Here is a 20,252-nt window from a genome sequence, read left to right on the forward strand (position 1 = left end):
GGTGTGAGAAAGAGCGTGTGGATAAAAGAGAGAGGAGGGTGGGAGAAAGAGTGATAGAGAGAGAGGGAGAGATAGAGTAAGAGATATAGAGAGAGATGGGGGGAGAGTGTGTGAGAAATAGAGTGGATATAGGGAGAGAGAGATAGAGATGTGAGTGTGTGAGAAATAGTGATAGAGAGGGAGAGAGGGAATGTGTGTGAGAGAGAGAAAGAGATAGTGTGTGTGTATGAGAGAGAAAGGGGGACCAGAGAAAGAGAGGTTTATTGTTATTTGCACTTACAAACATACATTCTGGAATAAAAAAGAAGTGAAAGAAGAACAGTTAAAATGTGCAGGAAATGTGCAAGTTCATTGGTATTGATGCAAATCTTGGGTTCTGTCTGAAATACAATTTGTGTTCTTATTTCAAAAAATAATTAAGTTAGATTTGTTTTACCATTGAGTGATAACTTGTTTAATAGGGAAAATGAATGAGTCCAGAATTTTGCTTTATCAATAAGGGAATCAAAAGTATTGTCAGTGACGACGAAGAGATTTGTGTCATCAGCAAAAAATAATAGGTGACAACGTGATGTATTTGCAAGATCATTCACATAAATAAAAAAACAAGGGTCCTAGAATGGGACTCTTGTGGAACACCACAAATACCATTGAAAACTACAAATTGCTCTCTGTTGTTTAAGTAATTATCAACCCATTCTGTTTTTTAAACACATAACATGACATTTTTTATAATACAATTTCATGATTCACTGTGTCAAAAGCCTTTGATAAATCTAAGAAAATGCCTAAGGTATATACATTTTTCTCCAGTGCAGCTGTAATATTGATGTTTCGATTATTATTGATGAATATTATTTATTATTTATATACATATAGAAACTGCTCCACATGTTTTTAATATATCATGCTTTAAGTACTGTAGTTTTAATGTAGTTGGTGTTTTTTTTATATAGTGGTCTTTTTATTGTAGTTTGAACTATTATTTTTATATATAGTGGTGAGTGTCTATGTATTGTGACTGTATGTTTGTCTTTTTTTTCTTTTTTTTTTTTTTTCTTTTTTGTATCTGTATGTTTGTCTTTCAACCACTGCACAAATGAAGTTCCGAAAGGAAAAGAAAGTAATTTGAAGACGTTGAAGAAGTTTGTTTTGTTTTTTGTTTTTGTTTTGTTTATAAACAGTTAAACAGAAGTAAAAACAATACATAATAAGTTATAACGATTGTGAAGGAGAAGTTAGAAGCCTAGAGGCTTATCAAGAACTTCCCCTGTTTTATAAAATCAAACATACAAAAATATGCATATTATAAAATACCAGAATAGATTCAAAAGATACGTGTTAATACAAACATACATATACACAGTACATACATGCATATACTGTATACTGCGTACATAATAATATATAACAACCAAAGCAAAACCAAAATAAAGTTGAAGATAGTGTTGGCATCTAGATATTTCATGATTCTACTTTAAACCAGTTTTTTCAAGAATTTTTGAAAAACAAGGTAGTATCGATATTAGGGATGTCCGATATTATCGGCCGACCGATATTATCGGCCGATATCGGCAGTAAAATGTGATATCGGAAAATATCGGTATCAAAAAAAAAAAAAAAAAAATTAACCTTTATTTACCCAGGCAAGCAAGTAAGAACCAATTCTTATTTTATTTATTGTCAAAAGTATGCATGTTGGTTTAATTCAACAACAAGAGATATGTAATGTTAATTTTAACTTTTTTAATTATCATATTTTGCACAGATAATGCTTACATTTAGAAAGCCTTTTGAATGCATCCAGTGAAATTATTAATTACCTGAAATTATTCAGTTTTTTTGGGGGGAAACCCTGCATATATCGGTATCGGTTGATATCGGTATCGGTATCGAAATTAAGAGTTGGACAATATCGGAATATCGGTATCGGTAAAAAAGCCAATATCGAGCATCCCTAATCGATATATGACGATAGTTTGAGAAGGGATCATCAGCTTTAAACAGCGGTATAACCTTGGCAACTTTGAAGGCTTGAGGGATAGTGCCTGAATCAAGGGACATGGAAAAAATGAATGATAAAGGATCAATAATTGAAAATGCAACCTTTTTGATCAAAGAGGCTGGAATTTCATCATGGCCAGGAGAAGAGTTTTTGAGGCTCATAATAATATCAAGTACTTATGAGGTCTTTACAGGCTCAAAAGCATTTAGAGAAGCATACTCTTTACATATAAAACCAGTGGGAGAACCAAGAGCATTGCGAATATGTTTTGCAAGACATGGTCCCACATTCATGAAGAAGTTGTTAAAATTATTCACAATTTGGGAAGGCTGTTATCTTATCCGCACCATCCTGAAATTCAGCTGTGGATGGAGAAGAGGAGTGTCTCATATTGAGTAATGTTTTCAGAGTGTCCCATGTCGATTTAATGTTGTTTGTAGAGCTAATAAATTGATCACTATAATAATCCCGTTTGGCATTTCTAAGAAGATGGTTATTTTTATTCCTGTGCATCTTGTATGAAGCATACTTTAAGGGAGTAGGACTTTGTAGATATTTTTATATAATGCATTTATCTTTAGAGCAGATTTCCTAAGTTCAATCATTGTTCAAGTTTGCAACGTTTTTGTTACTGTTAGTTAAAAGAGGAAAACATTGGACAAAAACAAAATAGAACTTGGTATGAAAATTATTATAAGCTGTATTTACATTTGATGCCTCATATACTGTTTCCAGAGATGGGGGGGGGGGGGGGGGGGTGATAAGGTATGAGACAGGAGGAACTCGACTTTCAGACATGTTCTAACCAATCCTGTTATATTAGTGTGCTGTTGATTTCTCCACAACCAGGAGTCAGAGATACCATATCATCACCAAGTAACAAGAGATATTATATCATCACCAAGTAACCAGAGATACCATATCATCACCAAGTAACCAGAGATACCATATCATCACCAGGTAACCAGAGATATTATATATCATCACCAAGTAACCAATCACCAAGTAACCAGAGGTACCATATCATCACCAAGTAACCAGAGATACCATATCATCACCAAGTAACCAGAGATATTATATATCATCACCAAGTAACCAATCACCAAGTAACCAGAGGTACCATATCATCACCAAGTAACCAGAGGTACCATATCATCACCAAGTAACCAGATATGCCATATCATCACCAAGTAACCAGAGATACCATATCATCACCAAGTAACCAGATATACCATATCATCACCAAGCAACCAGAGATACCATATCATCACCAAGCAACCAGAGATACCATAGCATCACCAAGTAACCAGGACACTGTGTCAGCGCTACCATAGCATCACCAAGCAACCAGGACACTGTGTCAGCGCTACCATAGCATCACCAAGCAACCAGGACACTGTGTCAGCGCTACCATAGCATCACCAAGTAACCAGGACACTGTGTCAGCGCTACCATAGCATCACCAAGTAACCAGTGGTACCATATCATCACCAAGTAACCAGTGGTACCATATCATCAACAAGTAACCAGGAGAAGAACATCCTCAGCCTGCTCCTCTACAGGCTCCGAACACATTAAACATTCATCTAACCCCACAGGCAGGCCTGATTAACATTCATTTTAGAATAAACTCATCCCTCACCACATGCGTGCTCTTCACAAAGTAACACATTACGACAGGATAATTCACTTCTGCTGAGGAGAAATGGATTGATTGGTGATGCAGAAGGTATCCAGGCGTGCTGCTGGTAGGAGAAGGTGTGGAAAAGTATGTAGCTTATTATTGCTAAGTGAAAAACTCATGACTGTATATTTAACACTTCTATACAGAGGCTGGTAATGTGACAGACCTCTTACCTGTAATATTAATATCAGCAAAGATAAACTGTTCATTTGAATTATATTATACTTACATTAACTTTGTTAACAACTTTGAAACCAAGAAACGGAGATGAATTTTTTAACATTTATGTATGGCAGATTCCTCCTTATGATTCTTAATTAAGAGATTGTGTGTGTGTGTGTGTGTGTGTGTGTGTGTGTGTGTGTGTGTGTGTGTGTGTGTGTGTGTGTGTGTGTGTGTGTGTGTGTGTGTGTGTGTGTGTGTGTGTGCGCGTGCGTGCGTAAAGGATTGCCAACCATCCCGAATTACTGGGCCCGTAAATTGGTGCTGGGCTAAATTGTCCAGTATAATGACAATTTCATTATAATGAAGTATAATGATAACCCTACTCTGGAATCACCAGAGGGTAGGGGTGTAACGGTACACAAAAACCACGGTACGGTACGTACCTCGGTTTTGAAGTCAAGGTTTGGTACGGGATTTCGGTACAGTGGGGGAAAGTTTGGCTTTCCATGTTCCACTCAAAGGTGATGTAGTGTGCAGTAACGAATTGTACTTGTAGGGCTGACAACGAATATTCTATATTGAAATTAATAATCGACTTGTAAAACATAACTATAATAATAATAATTATATTAGATTGTGAAAAAAACAGCCCCCGGTGGGCGGTCGTTAGTGGTTAACATACCGTTGTATTCGTACGATACACAGCCGTTCGGTACGGTACACACTGAAACGGTTCGGTTCGGTACGGATACGTGTACCTTTACACCCCTGCCCCCCCCTGTTTATGTTTCATGTGTCTATAGAAATAGGAAAAACAACTAAATGATTGGCCGAGATACATCGCTTAGCTGTTGTTTCAGAACCATGGACAGCACTGTTTGTGTAGGCGCAGGCTGTAGATTAGGGATGGGCAGCAATAGAATATTGATATTCGATAGTCTAGGGAACTATTCAAATACTAATCAAACCCTTAATAGGGAACATGATATAATCAATCAATCAATGGTGTCATTGCTAACAGCTAGATAACAGCAGGCTAACGTTATTTCCAGGAACAAAAGCATTCATTCTGAGAGTTACATTGTTGATGCTTGAAATGTCTGAGCTTCCACGTTAAGGTATGGTTTTGTTTTTACTTAATAGCGAACGTGAGATAATCCAACAAGTGAGCTAGCTGGTGTGAATTTAGTGAAACATCATGGTAAATGTACAAAACGTTGCCAGCATGTAACATCTCCAGTCTCTCTCTTCATCTTTTTTTTTAAGCAGTTAACAGACTGCTGTGCTACCTGGCTAGCTAGCTACCTGTACCCAGCATGCCGTTCAGCGGTGTAACAGTTAATAGGGTCCCCTTTCATCCAGGGGCGTATCTAGACCCAGCACTTCAGTAGGGCACAGAAGGGCACCAAAAAGTATGAAGCAGGAGCGCGTAGCGCGACCACGAAAAAAATTTGGCCGGTTTTGGCCGGTTTGTGGGCGAAAATGGGTGGATTTTGTAACTATTTTTTTTTTTACTTTATTTCGGTTTTAGGGTTAGGTTAGGGTTATGTTATTTAATTATTTTGGGGAGCCAGCCCCCCAAACTCCTGAAATGCATAGAAATCTATGAAATAAATAAAACAAGTTGACATTTATATTAAAAAGAGCTAGCCACCCAAACCCCTAAAATACATAGAAATCTATGCATTTTGGAACAGTTACTATATATATAGTAAAGAAAGCATTTAGTCATACTTAAAGTTTAAAGTGCTTTACTTGCATTGAACATTGCATTGAACATTGAACATTGAGGAGACATCATTAGAAAGCACAGTGTATGTTTCCATAGTTACGCAGATGACACACAATTGTACATCTCCGCTGAACCAAATTATCACACAGCTATAAACTCCATTTCCGCCTGTCTCTTAGCAATAAACAAATGGATGACGAACAACTTCCTAAAATTAAATGAGGGCAAAACTGAAATCCTACTAGTCGGTCCTATAACAAAAAGAGAAATGTTACAGAGCAATATGGGGCAACTTACTCCTTGGATCAAACCCGAAGTTACAAGTAAGTAACCTACACTGGCTTCTGGTAACATTTAGAATTGATTTCAAGGTCCTCCTCCTTATATACAAAGTATAAACATTGCGATCATCTACTACTGGTCTATTGAATTTTCCAAGCCACATTCTAAAGAAAATCAGGGATGCAGCCTTTGCTAACTATGCACCAAAGTTATGGAACACACTACCTATGGACATTAGGGAAGCTAGATCTCTTAATATTTTCAGAAATAAGCTAAAAACGTACCTCTTCACCATAGCCTTCTAATACACCCCGCTGTTGATTGTACTGTAGCACTATTTTACTCTGGCCATTCTATTGCATACTTTTACTATCTATTCTACTATTCTATTATTGCACTGTATTATTGGTGTGCAAACCAGTCAAAAAAGAGCCTGTTGGAGGATTTCAACAAGATAAATGCAGTGCAAAATATTTCACTATAATATTTCAAAGCGAAGTAAAAAATATTATAATAATTATTTGATCATGTTAAATGATAATTTGATCATGTTAAAAAAGGGAAAATAAAAAACATTTGTCAAAAAAAAGAAAAAAAAAAAATTATCAGTGGGGCACAGATGATCATCAGTAGGGCACGTGCCCTACTGATAGTGGTCTAAATACGCCGATGCTTTCATCTAGTAGGCCTATATTTAATTAATATTATTATTATATATTTGTACATAGTTGTTGATAAGTTCTGCTTGTTTTGATTGCTTTGATAGTTATGTTTGTTCCAACTAGGGCCGTCTTAAATACTTCGAAGCTTCGTTCGATGGGCATGGGATTCGAAAATAAAATTTTAATATAAAAAAAAATATATATATATATATATACTTAATTTTTTTTACCTGCAAAATCTTGCACCTACAATGCAACGGACGTCATACACCTCATTAACTCCGCCTCTCTTTGTTAACTACAACAAGCACATGGAGATTCCTCATTAACTCCTCTCTGTGTTGAATACAACTTGCTGCTTTTATAAAGCCTCAAATGACGGCTTACAATATTTCATAAAAGCAAAGTGTTTCGTTTGTCTAAGATTTAAAAAAGTTTAAACTTTACAGCACTGACAATTCTCTATAGTATTTTTAGTTTTACCTGTGTTTGACACCCAGTCAGCAGCAGTGTCCCGACCCATATACAAACATGTCTTAATAAAACATGCTTAATTAAGTCGAATTCTGCCTTTGTCTCTATTAACTACATATACATATTTATATAATTTGTGCTTTATAGATGAAGGTTGCAACATAATTATGTAATGTAATGTCATTGGCTGTGTAACAGAGAGCAGCCACCCAGGCAGTGCAGCTCCCGACTCATTATTAATTTAATTAATTAATCCAATCCAATCCACTTTATTTATAGAGTACATTTAAAAACTTTTTTTTTTATCTCGAAGCTTCGAATTAAAATCGAATCTCGGCCCCGAAGCTTCGAAGGCCAAAGAAAGCTTCGAAGGTCAGCCCTAGTTCCAACGCTGGCTTTGGCAATGTAAACATATGTTTCCCATGTCAATAAAGCCCCATTGAATTGAATTGAATTAGACAGCGAAAAATAGATAGATAGATAGATAGATAGCCAATAGCCAATAGATAGAAAGAGAACGAGAAAGAGAAAGAGAGAGAAAGAGAGAGCTTCAAGCCACAAAGAGCTGTTTATACAGGGATCTCCCTGCTCATTCTGAGTGATTATGTCTATGAAAGGAAGAAACAAGCAGTTTGAGAGATGCTCATATGAGTCATGTAAGTAAGAGATTCTGCTCTGACTACTAAGCTGAAAAGTCCATTGTTCAGTTCAGACCATTGTTATGATCAGGTTGGTAAAGGGTCTGTTATGATGAAGACACACAACAGAAAGTTAACATTACATGGACTTTGTCCCCTTTGTCGTCTCGCCAGGCCATCATTGTAAATAATAATGTGTTCTTAATTGACCTTCCTGGTTAAATAAAGGTTAAATAAATAAATCAAATAAATACATGCTATTAAAGTGAGAAGTGTGCACTTTACAGTAAACTCAACTGAGTGGCAGTATTATGGTTTGTTATAATTTTTTGTTACATTTCACATGTGGATTTAATCATATTTCACAAAGTGAAACTTTCTGTAGCTTCAATCAACCAAACTACATCTCTTGATGGTGGCTTTGCTGTAGTTCAACTCCTTCCAGTGTGAAGTCATTGGTAGCTTGTAAAACGATGCTTTCACAGTAGCTTCACCAACACCGTCTGCTAGGGTTGCAAATTGTAAGCACTTTCCTGACTTGATCATTGATAACGTTAACGATCAATTAATCGATCAATTGTAACTAAAAATACCAAATTTACCAAACAATAACAAATGCATTTGTTTGCTCAATCAAAGGATTTATTTATACAGCAGTAACCGATTGCATTCGAACAACACTCTCACAACGTTGCATATAGCATATTAAACATATAGAAACGTAGAGGCCTAGACATATTAACCGCCGTTGCGCCGTCCGATGGAAGTTAAATACATTTGTGTGGGCGAGCGCCGCATATGTGGCAAAAAATATGATTATTTAAGGCTATTATTATTATTATTATTACTTTGCAACAAGATCGCCAACATAGAAAATAAAAAGCCTGTCTCAGACTGACTCACGGGGTCCCGGTCCTTTTGTTTTTGTTCAGGAAAATCAACATCTCCACATGACCGGGTGTCAGACGGGAGTGCAGCATGGTCAATCAGTCCAGCGGCTGAAAACACTCGCTCGGACGGTACAGATGTCGCAGAGGTACTGGCGTGCCAGCTTTGGATAGGCATCATATCTTTCTCAATATATGCACAAACTGACCGTGTTATTTTTTCAGCCCGTTGTGGGTCACAGCTCCTCCTCGCAAACACAGAGCTGATGGTAGGTTGCTGCAGGTGAGACGAGGATGAGCCAGCCAATTTATCCGAATTAACCTGATTCAAGTAATTCTATCAGCATTGCCTTGCCTTGGCTTGGGCTGATCGCTATACTAACTCGTTTGGCTGAGTTAGGGGGAGGGAAGCCGTGGGTGGGTCCTGGGCGTTGTGGACAGCGACCCCTACAGTTCGGTCGGGGCGCCTGCACAGGGTAGGATCTGGAGAAAGGTAGTGTGACCTTCCACACGTTACACTCTCCCGGTGAGAATCTGCGCTGCCAGGCTGGCTGCCGGCTAGGGGGGGGGGGGGGGGGGGGGGTGCGCAACAACCAGGAAGGGGGTTGGGAATTGGCATAACGACTAACAGTGGGATGGGAGAAAAAAATCGGAAAAAGGAGGGGGGAAAAGATAATATAAAAAAAAAAAAAAAAAAAATTCTATTCTTTGATTTTTTAACAGTAGCCTTATGGTGTAGTTATTTAGCCAGAGGTTATAGGATGATTAAATCAATACATTTTATAAAAAAAAAAAAATGCTCCCTCACAATCTTTAACTCTTTCACGGCCATACCCGAGTATAGTCGGGTTATCTCGCCAACAGTTGATCCTTTGATATTTTCCTTTGATCCGCGTTCTATACGGTCACCCAGAGCCCTCTATGTGTCTATGATTCATCTACCTACGTTGGAATTGTGCAATGACGATCGAATATCACCGGGTGGCAGTATCACCTACCTTTTGAACTCAGAAAGAAATGGGTCAGGAGCGGGAATGAATGAAATGGACTATCAACACTCACTCTGAGTGGGAGGAGCTCCTGCAAAGCAATCGCTAGCAGATCTGCTCGCCTCAAAACCTATAGTGTCCCGTAAACATGTGTAATTACATATAAACGAGTAATCGCGATCGCCGATGGGAACCTGAAACATGTTTCTGTAACGATCACAGTGGATTACTTTACTGGACATAAACCAAGCATTTTCTAACGATCGGATTTTCGGGGTAAGACTAACCCCCCCCCCCATCCTTGATGATTTTGTGAAGGTACATATGTACATGTTATATACCTTTGATTTGGGAGTATTTGGCGTTTCAGGGAATCAACCAGAACGATTCGGGCTTATTGCATATAATGCGTCCTATCTCGCGATCTATGAAAAAAGACTGGATTATTCCGGAAATGGGGAGCTGTTTAGCGTGTAGCATGTAACAAACTACAGTGTGTAGAAATGAGCTGATTTGGCAGTAATGGACTATGAACAATGCCTGTAAAATGAGCCATACTATTGTCTCGATAGCTATAATACAGAACACACGATGGGTCTGCAAACATAGCTAAAATGGTCATGCCCCAAACAGCGCAGATGGCGAAAGCTAGTGGCCGTGAATGAGTCAACAGCCCCTTCCATCACTTCCTCCCTGCTCTGGCCCTGTGCATCAGGGCCTGTGCGTTAGGGCTGGGAGATTTAACCCGTTCTTTGCCACATCATGAAAACAAAATAATCCAGATAAAATGATTATTGTGCCACATGCCGCATTGCTCTCATTTAACACAATGGCCGCCAACAACGAGTCAACTCGTTATAGCCCGCCAATCGAATTCTGCCAACAACAAGTATACTCGTTATGGATCGTTATTTCTTTTATTAGCTATTTCCATTCATAATTCATCCTGCTGTGCTGTGGAAATGTGTGGCACTCTGTCTGAGATCGCAACAGTCCGATACCGCCGCCTGGTGGTATGCAGCCGATGTTGCAATTACTTTATGAAGGAAGTCTGACTCTGTGCGTCATTGAATGTCTTCCGGGCGGAGTTATCTTGTAACGTGGATCAAGATACACACTCGATTGCATTGAATCGCCTTCGGGACACCAGAATCATTATGCTTTTGGGGGTTATGGCGTGGGCCAAATGGACATACGATCTAGCAGATGGTAATCAAATAATTGGAATATTCTTTTTGCAGTCTCATCGGCCACAGGGAAGAGCAATCTAACGTTAATTTCAGCTTGATTGTCCATTGCCATCAGAGCCATCGCTCTGATCAACGTATGCTGTTGTACTAACGAATGCCGTTATTGACAATCAATTAATCATAAACGCCCCCCTCCCCCCTTTCATGCATGCATGATGGAACATAATATACCGATCATATGCATTAGAATTAGAAGAGAGTATATACATATGATGGGGAGGAGACTGTACATTAGGAGGGGGTGGGTGGGTGGGAGAGAAATATAGATACGGTGGGGAGAGAATATATACATACGGTGGGGAGGAGACTGTACATTAGGAGGGGGTGGGTGGGTGGGAGAGAAATATACATACGGTGGGGAGAGAATATATACATACGGAGGGGAGGAGACTGTCTATTAGGAGGGGGTGGGGGGGTTTGGACATTTACGGTGGCCAGTTTTGAATTGCAGCCTCCCGTAGGTGCTCTTTTAGAGCGGTTTTGAATGTGGGTAGGGATTCACATTCCTTTACAGCTTTGGGTAGGGCGTTCCACATTGATGTGGCATAATTGTGAAACGTGTTTAGTCCCTTGTTTGAGCCGAATCTGGGTTTAACATGATTTGTTGAGCTTCCTCTGGTGTTGTGGTCGTGGTATTCATTGACCTTTGGGAAGTATTTTGACATGTACATGGGTACCTTAGTCGTATAGTGTATCTTGTAGACCAGGCCCATTGCAAGTTGCTGTACTCTGTTGTCTACTCTAAGCCATCCTAGGTAGTCAAAGTGGGCAGGGGTGAGGTGGGTTCTAGGAGTAAGGTCAAGCAGTAGTCTGACCAGTTTGTTTTGTGATGTTTGTAATCTTGTTTTTAGCGCCTTTGAGGTGCTTTGGTACCATGAGGTGCAAGCATAGTCGTAGTACCCTTGAATAAGTGCTCCTGCCAGAGTCTTCAGGGTATTCTTGTTTACCAGAGAGGAGATCCGGTACAAGAATCTAGTTTGTTGGTTGACTTTTTTTATTACCTTGGATGCCATTTTGTCACAGGAAAGATTTGCCTCTAGGATGGACCACCATTAGACCACTCTAAAACTATACTTATATTCACCATGGTATAAAACGACAATATATGGATGGAAAAAATATTCCTTTTTCACATCTTGAACGATAGATACCCAATGTCAAATGGGCCATAGTATTGCATATATAGCTATAATATTTAAATAGTTATAGCCCTGCAAACAAGGTGAGCGACTCCCACCGTTTACAGTGCTGACGTCAGCTGCTAAGGATGAGGATAATAGCCGGCAGTCAATGTGTTAACAATTGATTATATTTGCAATTGAACATTTCAAAATGTTTTACTAATATCCTCAGGTCACATGGGTAGTTGCCTCTTTGACACCACCGACTGAATACCCAGAGTAGGAGATGAGCCATGAAGTATTAGGGCTGCAACTAACCATTATTTTGTCTATATTTTTATGAATTAGTCGAATAATCTAAACCAGGGGTGCCCAACCGTTTTTGAACCAAGATCTACTTTTTAATTTACCACCTAGCCGAGAGCTACCAGCCAAAATTGTATATTGTAAGCCATCATTTGAGGCTTTATAAAAGCAGCATAATGAACACAAATCTGTCAGTGCCGAGTCCGACCTCATCTTAAATAACAAACAGCATTGCATGTTGTAGTTAACAAGGAGAGGCAGAGTTGATTTTCCAATTTTTATTTAATTTTTTTTAATAATCAAATTTTATTAATCGAGATCTACTTGAAATCAGCCCGCGATCTACCTGTCGATCGCGATCGACTGGTTGGGCACCACTGATCTAAACTATTCATTTACCAGAAAAAACAACAACAATTGACAGTGTTGCGCATGTTATGACTTTGAACGTCTGCCATTTCCACCAGAAAGTAACAATACGATGCGTCGGTCATGAATATGCATGGTCGACATCGACTCATGGTTGCAGCCCTAATGACTATAAAGTGGTTTTATGCTCCTTTGTGGTTATGACTCATGCGAGTCGCCCTACCTGTCTGTGGTGTGTGGTTATGACTACCTGTCTGTGGTGTGTGGTTATGACTACCTGTGGGTGCTGTGTGGTTATGACTACCTGTCGGTGGTGTGTGGTTATGACTACCTGTCGGTGCTGTGTGGTTATGACTACCTATCTGTGGTGTGTGGTTATGACTACCTGTGGGTGGTGTGTGGTTATGACTACCTGTCTGTGCTGTGTGGTTATGACTACCTGTCTGTGGTGTGTGGTTATGACTACCTGGCGGTGCTGTGTGGTTATGACTACCTGTCTGTGCTGTGTGGTTATGACTACCTGTCGGTGGTGTGTGGTTATGACTACCTGTCGGTGGTGTGTGGTTATGACTACCTGTCTGTGTGGTTATGACTACCTGTCTGTGGTGTGTGCCAGGCGAAGCAGCAGGGTGTTGAACAGGTGGGTGAGTTCTCTCTGGAGCCTCTGGCTGACCAGGCCTCTCCGCTCCTCCAGCTCCTGCCCCTGGCTCTGTCCGGGGCTCTGGGACTCCACGCCCAGCAGCAGATCCAGCAGGGACACACACTCCTGTGGGGGATGGACATAGGTGCAGATGAGGAAGGGTGGGGGTGGATATAGGTGCAGATGAGGAAGGGTGGGGGTGTATATACCGGTAGGTGCGGATGAGGAAGCCAAGGGTGGGGGTGGAGATGAGGAAGGGTGGGGGTGGAGATGAGGAAGGTTGGGGTGGACATAGGTGGAGATGAGGAAGGGTGGGGGTGGAGATCAGGAAGGGTGGGGGTGGAGATGAGGAAGGTTGGGGTGGACATAGGTGGAGATGAGGAAGGGTGGGGGTGGAGATCAGGAAGGGTGGGGGTGGAGATGAGGAAGGTTGGGGTGGACATAGGTGGAGATGAGGAAGGGTGGGGGTGGAGATGAGGAAGGTTGGGGTGGACATAGGTGGAGATGAGGAAGGGTGGGGGTGGAGATCAGGAAGGGTGGGCTATGCTCCGATACTGATACTGGATCAGATTCCAATGGTGCCCTAAAGTTTAAAGGTAGAAGCTAGTAACGATCTGGTAATAATCTAGTAGTAATGACCTCTAGGCCAAAGACTCTGTTGCAGAGTTTAAAACCTTGATCTTCAACCTTTGTCAGTGAAGTTGTGTTGTTATCCTTGCTCTCCTTTATATGCTGCGTATTTCGCACAGCGGCCATTTTGCTCTTGGGTCATGCTCAGGTAGGGATTCCTTTCCACTTTATAATTGTACATATAAATATATATATATCCACACTTACAGATACATGTACACATATATGCACACAGCACCTAAACAAAGGCACCTTACATTGTGAAATTGTCAATGTATTGAATTTGAGTGCTGCATTTATATAGCGCTTTTATAAAAAGCGATTTACAATGTTCATATTTCTACTTCTATTTCTATTGTTATTTTATTGCTCTTGCTGCTGTCGAGGAGCCGAGCCCCAAATATGTTCCTCTGTTATACAGTACCTATATACAGTACTTATATACATACAGTATTTATATAATATAATGGATGGAACAACAAAGGATCCTTGAATTGAGGAGAGAGCGAGAGTGTGTCTGTGTGCATGTGTGTGTGTGTGTGCATGTGTGCGTGTGTGTGTGTGTGTGTGTGTGTGTGTGTGTGTGAGTGCATGTATGTGTGTGTGTGTCTGTGAATTAATGACATTTTATTTTCGTGTCATGTCCGACGACCCATCCCTTACGGGATTATAAGACTACAAAAACAACAATTGAACATAATCACTTCCCATGGTTTCTAAGCTACACCGTGCACACCATCAGAGGCCAAAATATATCACATATATGTTGTGTTCTGTGTGTATGTGTGTGCATGCCTGTGTGTGTGTGCATGTATGTGTCTAATGTGTGTGTGTGCATGTATGTGTGTGCATGTGCATGCATGTGTGTGTGTGTGTGTGTGCATTTCTGTGTTTATGTGTGTATGTGTATGTGTGCATGCATGTGTATGTGTATGTGTGCATGCATGTGTATGTGTATGTGTGTATGCATGTCTGTGTGTATGTGTGTGTGTGAGTATGTGTGTGTGTGTGTGTGCATGTATGTGTGTGTGTGTGTGTGTGTGTATGTATGTGCATGTAATGTGTGTGTGTGTGCATGTCTGTGTGTGTGTGTCTCCTGCTCAGCGGCACTCATTTCATCCTGTGAAAAAAAAACACCTACAAAACTACAAAAACACTGGTATCAACATTCCTCTCTGCTGCACACGGAGCAGAGACAGATGTTCCTGAAGCAGTTCAGTAATTACAGAGGAGAGCCGCTCTAACCTGCCAGGCATTCTATTAGGAGTCTGTGCCAGCCTCCGGGGAGGGGGGGCTTGTTTATGCACACATTAACAATGAAGCCAAGGTGAGGCTGATTAAATCCTAAAAACGTATCTCTCCCAAACTACGAGGAGCCCTGCTGACTATGAGTGCTGGAGAACTCATCAACCAGCCGCAGGTTGGAGGCGCTGCACTGAGATACTCTGCTTCCTGTTATAATGAGACGCTAATGTTGTTTGTCTTGTATGACGTGTGTGATATATCCATACCTCCACCTAAATACATATAACCTCAGTGTATTACTAGCTACTGTAATAGATATGCAAAGACCTGAAATGCTTTTACACACAGGGAAGCACACGGCTGACACTACCGTACAATGTTTAGTCTTACGCTACGTTCACACTGCAGGCAAAAGCGACTCAAATCTGATAAGATCTGGGGGGGCTTTCACAACAGCGTGAACAGCACAAATCACATGGGATCTGATTAATTTGCGCATGCATTTACATTTAGTCATTTAGCTGACGCTTTTATCCAAAGCGACATACAAGTTCTGTACGACAAGTCATCAGGAAGGGCACAACTCTATCAGAGTAACAATGTTCATAAAGTGTTGAGTGCTACAGTGTAGGTTAGTTTATTAGGACAAGTGCATGACAGTAAGGTTAGTTAGGGTTCGTTTTTTTTTTTTTTTTTAGATAATGGTTGAAGAAGTGCGTCTTTAGTCGACGGCGAAAGATTGGACGGGTTTCGGCTGTCCTAACTGGGGTGGGTAGTTCATTCCACCATTGTGGGGCAAGGACTGAGAATAGGCGACTTCTCTTTGATGACCCTCCCGGAGCTTGGATAGGAGTTGGTCTGAGGCGGCCAGAAGATGCAGAGCGTAGGGGTCTTGCGGGTGTGTAGTTAGAGACCATTGACCGGAGGTAGGCGGGAGCGGTTCCCTTTGCCGCACGGTATGCCAGGTCGAGGGCCTTGAAGCGGATTCGTGCAGCAATGGGGAGCCAGTGCAGGTCCCTAAGAAGTGGGGTGACATGGGCCAACTTCGGTAGGTTTGAGATCAGGCGGGCCGCTGCGTTCTGAATGAGTTGAAGAGGCTTAGTGGCAGTGGCCGGGAGGCCAGTGAGCAGTGCGTTGCAGTAGTCGGATCAGTTCAGGAGCGTGACCAGTTCGCCTGTTCCTTAATGATAAGCAAGCAGTGCAAGAATGCGGAAGCATTCTACCGTAGTGGCGTGCGGTAATGCGCCTTTCATTTTCCGCCGCCCAGCGCTCAGGTGCGTGCGTGCGCCGGCGTGCTCGCGCGAGGTGCCCGCGCATGCGCATGAGATCCCGCCTTGGTTCGACACGAGCGGAGCTCAATATATATAAGTCACCGCCCCTTATTCAGTATCGAGAAATAGCTCAATTGGCAACACTGCATGGCTGTGGATCCTACAGCTCGTTTGCTGGCGAGTTCGAATCCCATAAAATATATTTTTTTTAACGTGATTTTTTTTTTAACGTGTATTCTTTCGCCGGTTAAGGTTAGGCATGGTTAAGGTTAAGGTTAAGGTTAGGCATTGTTTCGGAGTTGGTTAAGGTTAGAACGGTTAAGTTTAGGCGCTGTTAAGGAGCTGGTTAAGGTTAGAGTTTGTCAAAGAGAATGGCAATATTCTTTCTATGGTTAAGGTTAGGCATGGTTAAGGTTAAGGTTAAGGTTAGGCATTGTTTCGGAGTTGGTTAAGGTTAGAACGGTTAAGTTTAGGCGCTGTTAAGGAGCTGGTTAAGGTTAGAGTTTGTCAAAGAGAATGGCAATAGACAGCCTATTTCCGCGCGACAGCTCCCAAAGCGGGCCTGAAAAGAAAGGCGCTTTACCGTAGTGGCGTGCGGTGACGAATGCTTCCGCATTTTTGCACTGCTTGCTTATCATTAAGGTAGACGCGACCAGTTCACACTGGAATCCGATATTGGCCACGTTTAAAAATAATAATGTGAGGGCGGTCAGGTGGCGTAGCGGAGATTGCGTTCGTCACCAACACCGGAGATGCTGGATTCGCCTGTTCGAATCCAGCTCACAGCTCCGGCGTTGTCACCAGCTTGGCTGGCCGTTCACACTAATACAATTGGCTGTATTAGAGGGTGGGGCTGGCGGGGTGGGTCTGGGTCGTTGTAAACAGCGACTCCTACAGTTCGGTCGGGGCGCCTGCTCAGCGCGGATAGGATCTAAGGGGGGTAGTGTGATCCTTCCACATGTTACACCCTCTCAGTGAGAGTCCGCGCTGCCAGGTGAAAAAAAGCGGTTGATTGGCTAGACGTGTGTCGGAGGAAGCACGTGATAGCCTCCACTCTCCCAGACCGACTGTGGGGGGTAAGTGCGCAGCGACCAGGAAGGGGATTGGGAATTGGCATAACGACTAACATTGGGATGGGAGAAAATCTGAGGAAAAAGGATAATAATAAAGGATAATAATAAGAATGTGAACAGCCAAAAAAATAAAAGATCTGAGCAATAAATCAGAATTGAGCCCCAAAGGCTTGCAGTGTGAACGTAGCCTAGGAGATGGCAGGAGTCAAATCGAGCTCCTAAGGTCCAGATACTAAAAGGTTCTTAACCTCTTAAGCATCGGATGGCACAACGGTGGTCCGTCACGGACTTGCGCGCACGTCGCTGCACTTTGCTCTCAGCTCTCGGCTGCATTCTCGCCGATCAACCAATACATTGTTGGAAAGTTGAATTTGCCGCTATTCGATCGTCACCACACTCAACCTATTGCGTGATTCCATTCTCGAGTTACAAGACAAAACATCCGGCGAGCGTCATTTGACAAGCCGTTCTGACGAGTGACCACTTCCGGTTGTGAACGTGTCCTGAACTGACCAGTCACCGCTGATAGTGAAACTGATTGACCACCGTTGTAGCCAAGGAGCGTCTGCTCCGAAAGCAATCTCAGACGGGCGCTGACAGTGGGGGAAGATGACACAAGAAGACAAAGAAGCCCATTGTTTTGACGAGAGCCTCTGATTACTCTATTTCATAGTCAGTGATTTTTCTTTATTGTGTAAGAAACTTCAGAATGTTACCTTTCAAAAGAGACCAGACTCATGCATGTGCTATAAGTATAAAGTTTAATAAATCACAAATTATTTTGGGTATGCAATCGTCAAAAACAAAAAAAACCCAGTTTTGCCCGATGCTTAACCGTTTCTGCGCCAAAAACGTGTTAACTCGTTATAGCCCGCCAATCGTTGGCCGCCAACAACGAGTATACTTGTTTATTATGATCGTTATTTCTTTTATTCGCTATTTCCATTCATAATTCAGCCTGCTATGGTGTACGACTGTGTTGCACTCTGTCTGAGACCGCAACGGTGCGATACCGCCACCTAACGCCTTGCGGCCGCTATTGCACTCCATTTGAAACGATGTGGTTTGTTTTCCTGGCCGAGCTGCAGCGTGCAGGCGGGGTCTAAACACTCCAACAAGGCAAGCGCTCATAACGATGCATCGACGAGGCTCCACCGCTCACCCGTTAAACGCGGGACACACTACCGCGACCAGTATTTGGAATGGCGATCAGATAATTGGATTATTCTTTTTGCAGTACATCATAGACGAGGTAAGGACTATATGTTACCAATCTTGCGTTGATCCGATGATTCTTTCGCCGCGATCATAGCGTGTGTGTGTGTGTGTGTGTGTGTGTGTGTGTGTGTGTGTGTGTGTGTGTGTGTGTGTGTGTGTGTGTGTGTGTGTGTGTGTATGTGTGTGTGCCATTGGCTGCGATCAAAGCACGAAGGGCCGGTTTTCCCCCGTCCCCTTTCATGCATGCATGATGAAACACAATACCAATAATCTAGCGTTGATTTCAGGATGATTCGATAATCAGGCGAGAAATGGCAACGTGTTTAGTTTCACAAAGGGCTGTTTGACGGAGTTCCCTGAGACTCAAGATCACTCTACAACTATACTCATATTCACCACGGTATAAAACGGAAATGTATTGATGAAAAAATTATCTGTTTTTTGCACGTTGACCGGAAGAAACCCACTGACAATCGATGCGTTATTAGATCCATAGCTATAATATAAAATATAGGTTTAGCTCTACAAACAAGGTGGGCATTTACATGGTGTTAATGGGTGGCATGGCCTATGCACTTCCCGGAAGGAGCGTGGCACGCAATGTGTTAAGAGGTTAAAGGATTACTCTGGTATTTTTTTATATGATATGGTGGCCTGATTTGTGGCCGCTGGCTGAACCTAGATTGCTCAATACTGGATCGATTCCAAATATTTTGGTCCCTAACAAAATCCTTCTGCATGGTCCTCGTTCGAAATTATAAGAAAATCGTACAGGTTGCAATTTATAAGGTTTCAGACGCGAACAGAAGGAGAGAGGCTGATTATAACAGTATTTCCCACACAACGGTTTATTTGTGAAAATGTCTCTGTCCTAACCACTGCTTGAGGGTGTATGTTGCTTGTCCCCGCTTCACACCACAAATAACCCTGTCCCAGCTTCACACCACCACAAATAACCCTGCCCCAGCTTCACACCACAAATAACCCTGTTCCACTGTCCAAGCTTCACACCACAAATAACTAGGGGTGGGACGATACATCGATCCAGATCGATACATCGATGTAATTATCAACAATCGAATCGGATCGATGCAATGTAATAAGATCGATTCATATCGATACTCTTATTTTGAAAATCCTGTGGCGAGTCTCATATCCGCCCAAGAACAACAGCAGTAGCTCCGTGTGTGTAGACGTTACAGCATAGCATTCTCCCTTTCTGTGTGTGTGTGTGTGCGCGCGTCTTTGGAAAGACCAGATGAGGTCAGAGGAGTTTGATGTTTAAATGTTATTTAAACATAAACAATATAATACATAATAAATGTAGGCCTATACATGATCATGCAACATCAACAAATTGTTGTAGGAACGGTTTGGGAGAGGGAGGTTGTGAGTTTTGAGTTCCAAAAAATGTAGCTTAAAGTCTAAAGCTCAATATATAAAAACGTGGCACTTTACAGTGAACAGGAGGTCTATTTGTATTAAAAACAATAGATTGATTTTCCTTTAAATGTCTGGAAGAGCTCAAAAATACAAATGTCAAATGATATTTTCATTACCTTTTTTTTGTTGATCTAAATGTTACTGATTGTGTTAAATGGGCATATGATA

At 41.6% G+C, this 20,252-nt stretch overlaps 2 protein-coding genes across 2 annotated transcripts in view; one reads left to right on the plus strand and one right to left on the minus strand.

The window, feature by feature from the left end:
• The window catches only part of dok6 (docking protein 6), a gene marked incomplete at both ends in the record, with an annotated part of 666,878 nt that overhangs the window by 382,530 nt on the left and 264,096 nt on the right, over nt 1–20,252 (plus strand). The gene's annotated exons all lie outside the window — the stretch shown is intronic.
• Nucleotides 1–20,252, minus strand: part of rttn (rotatin) — a 213,431-nt gene that overhangs the window by 97,511 nt on the left and 95,668 nt on the right. The window contains exon 28 of the mRNA XM_084326661.1: nt 13,161–13,330. Within this exon, the coding sequence (XP_084182787.1) occupies nt 13,161–13,330 (170 nt within the window). The remainder of the gene's footprint in view (nt 1–13,160; nt 13,331–20,252) is intronic.

This window comes from Notolepis coatsorum (assembly GCF_963971535.1).
Source record: "Notolepis coatsorum genome assembly, chromosome: 12".
NCBI classification, from domain to species: Eukaryota; Metazoa; Chordata; class Actinopteri; order Aulopiformes; family Paralepididae; genus Notolepis; species Notolepis coatsorum.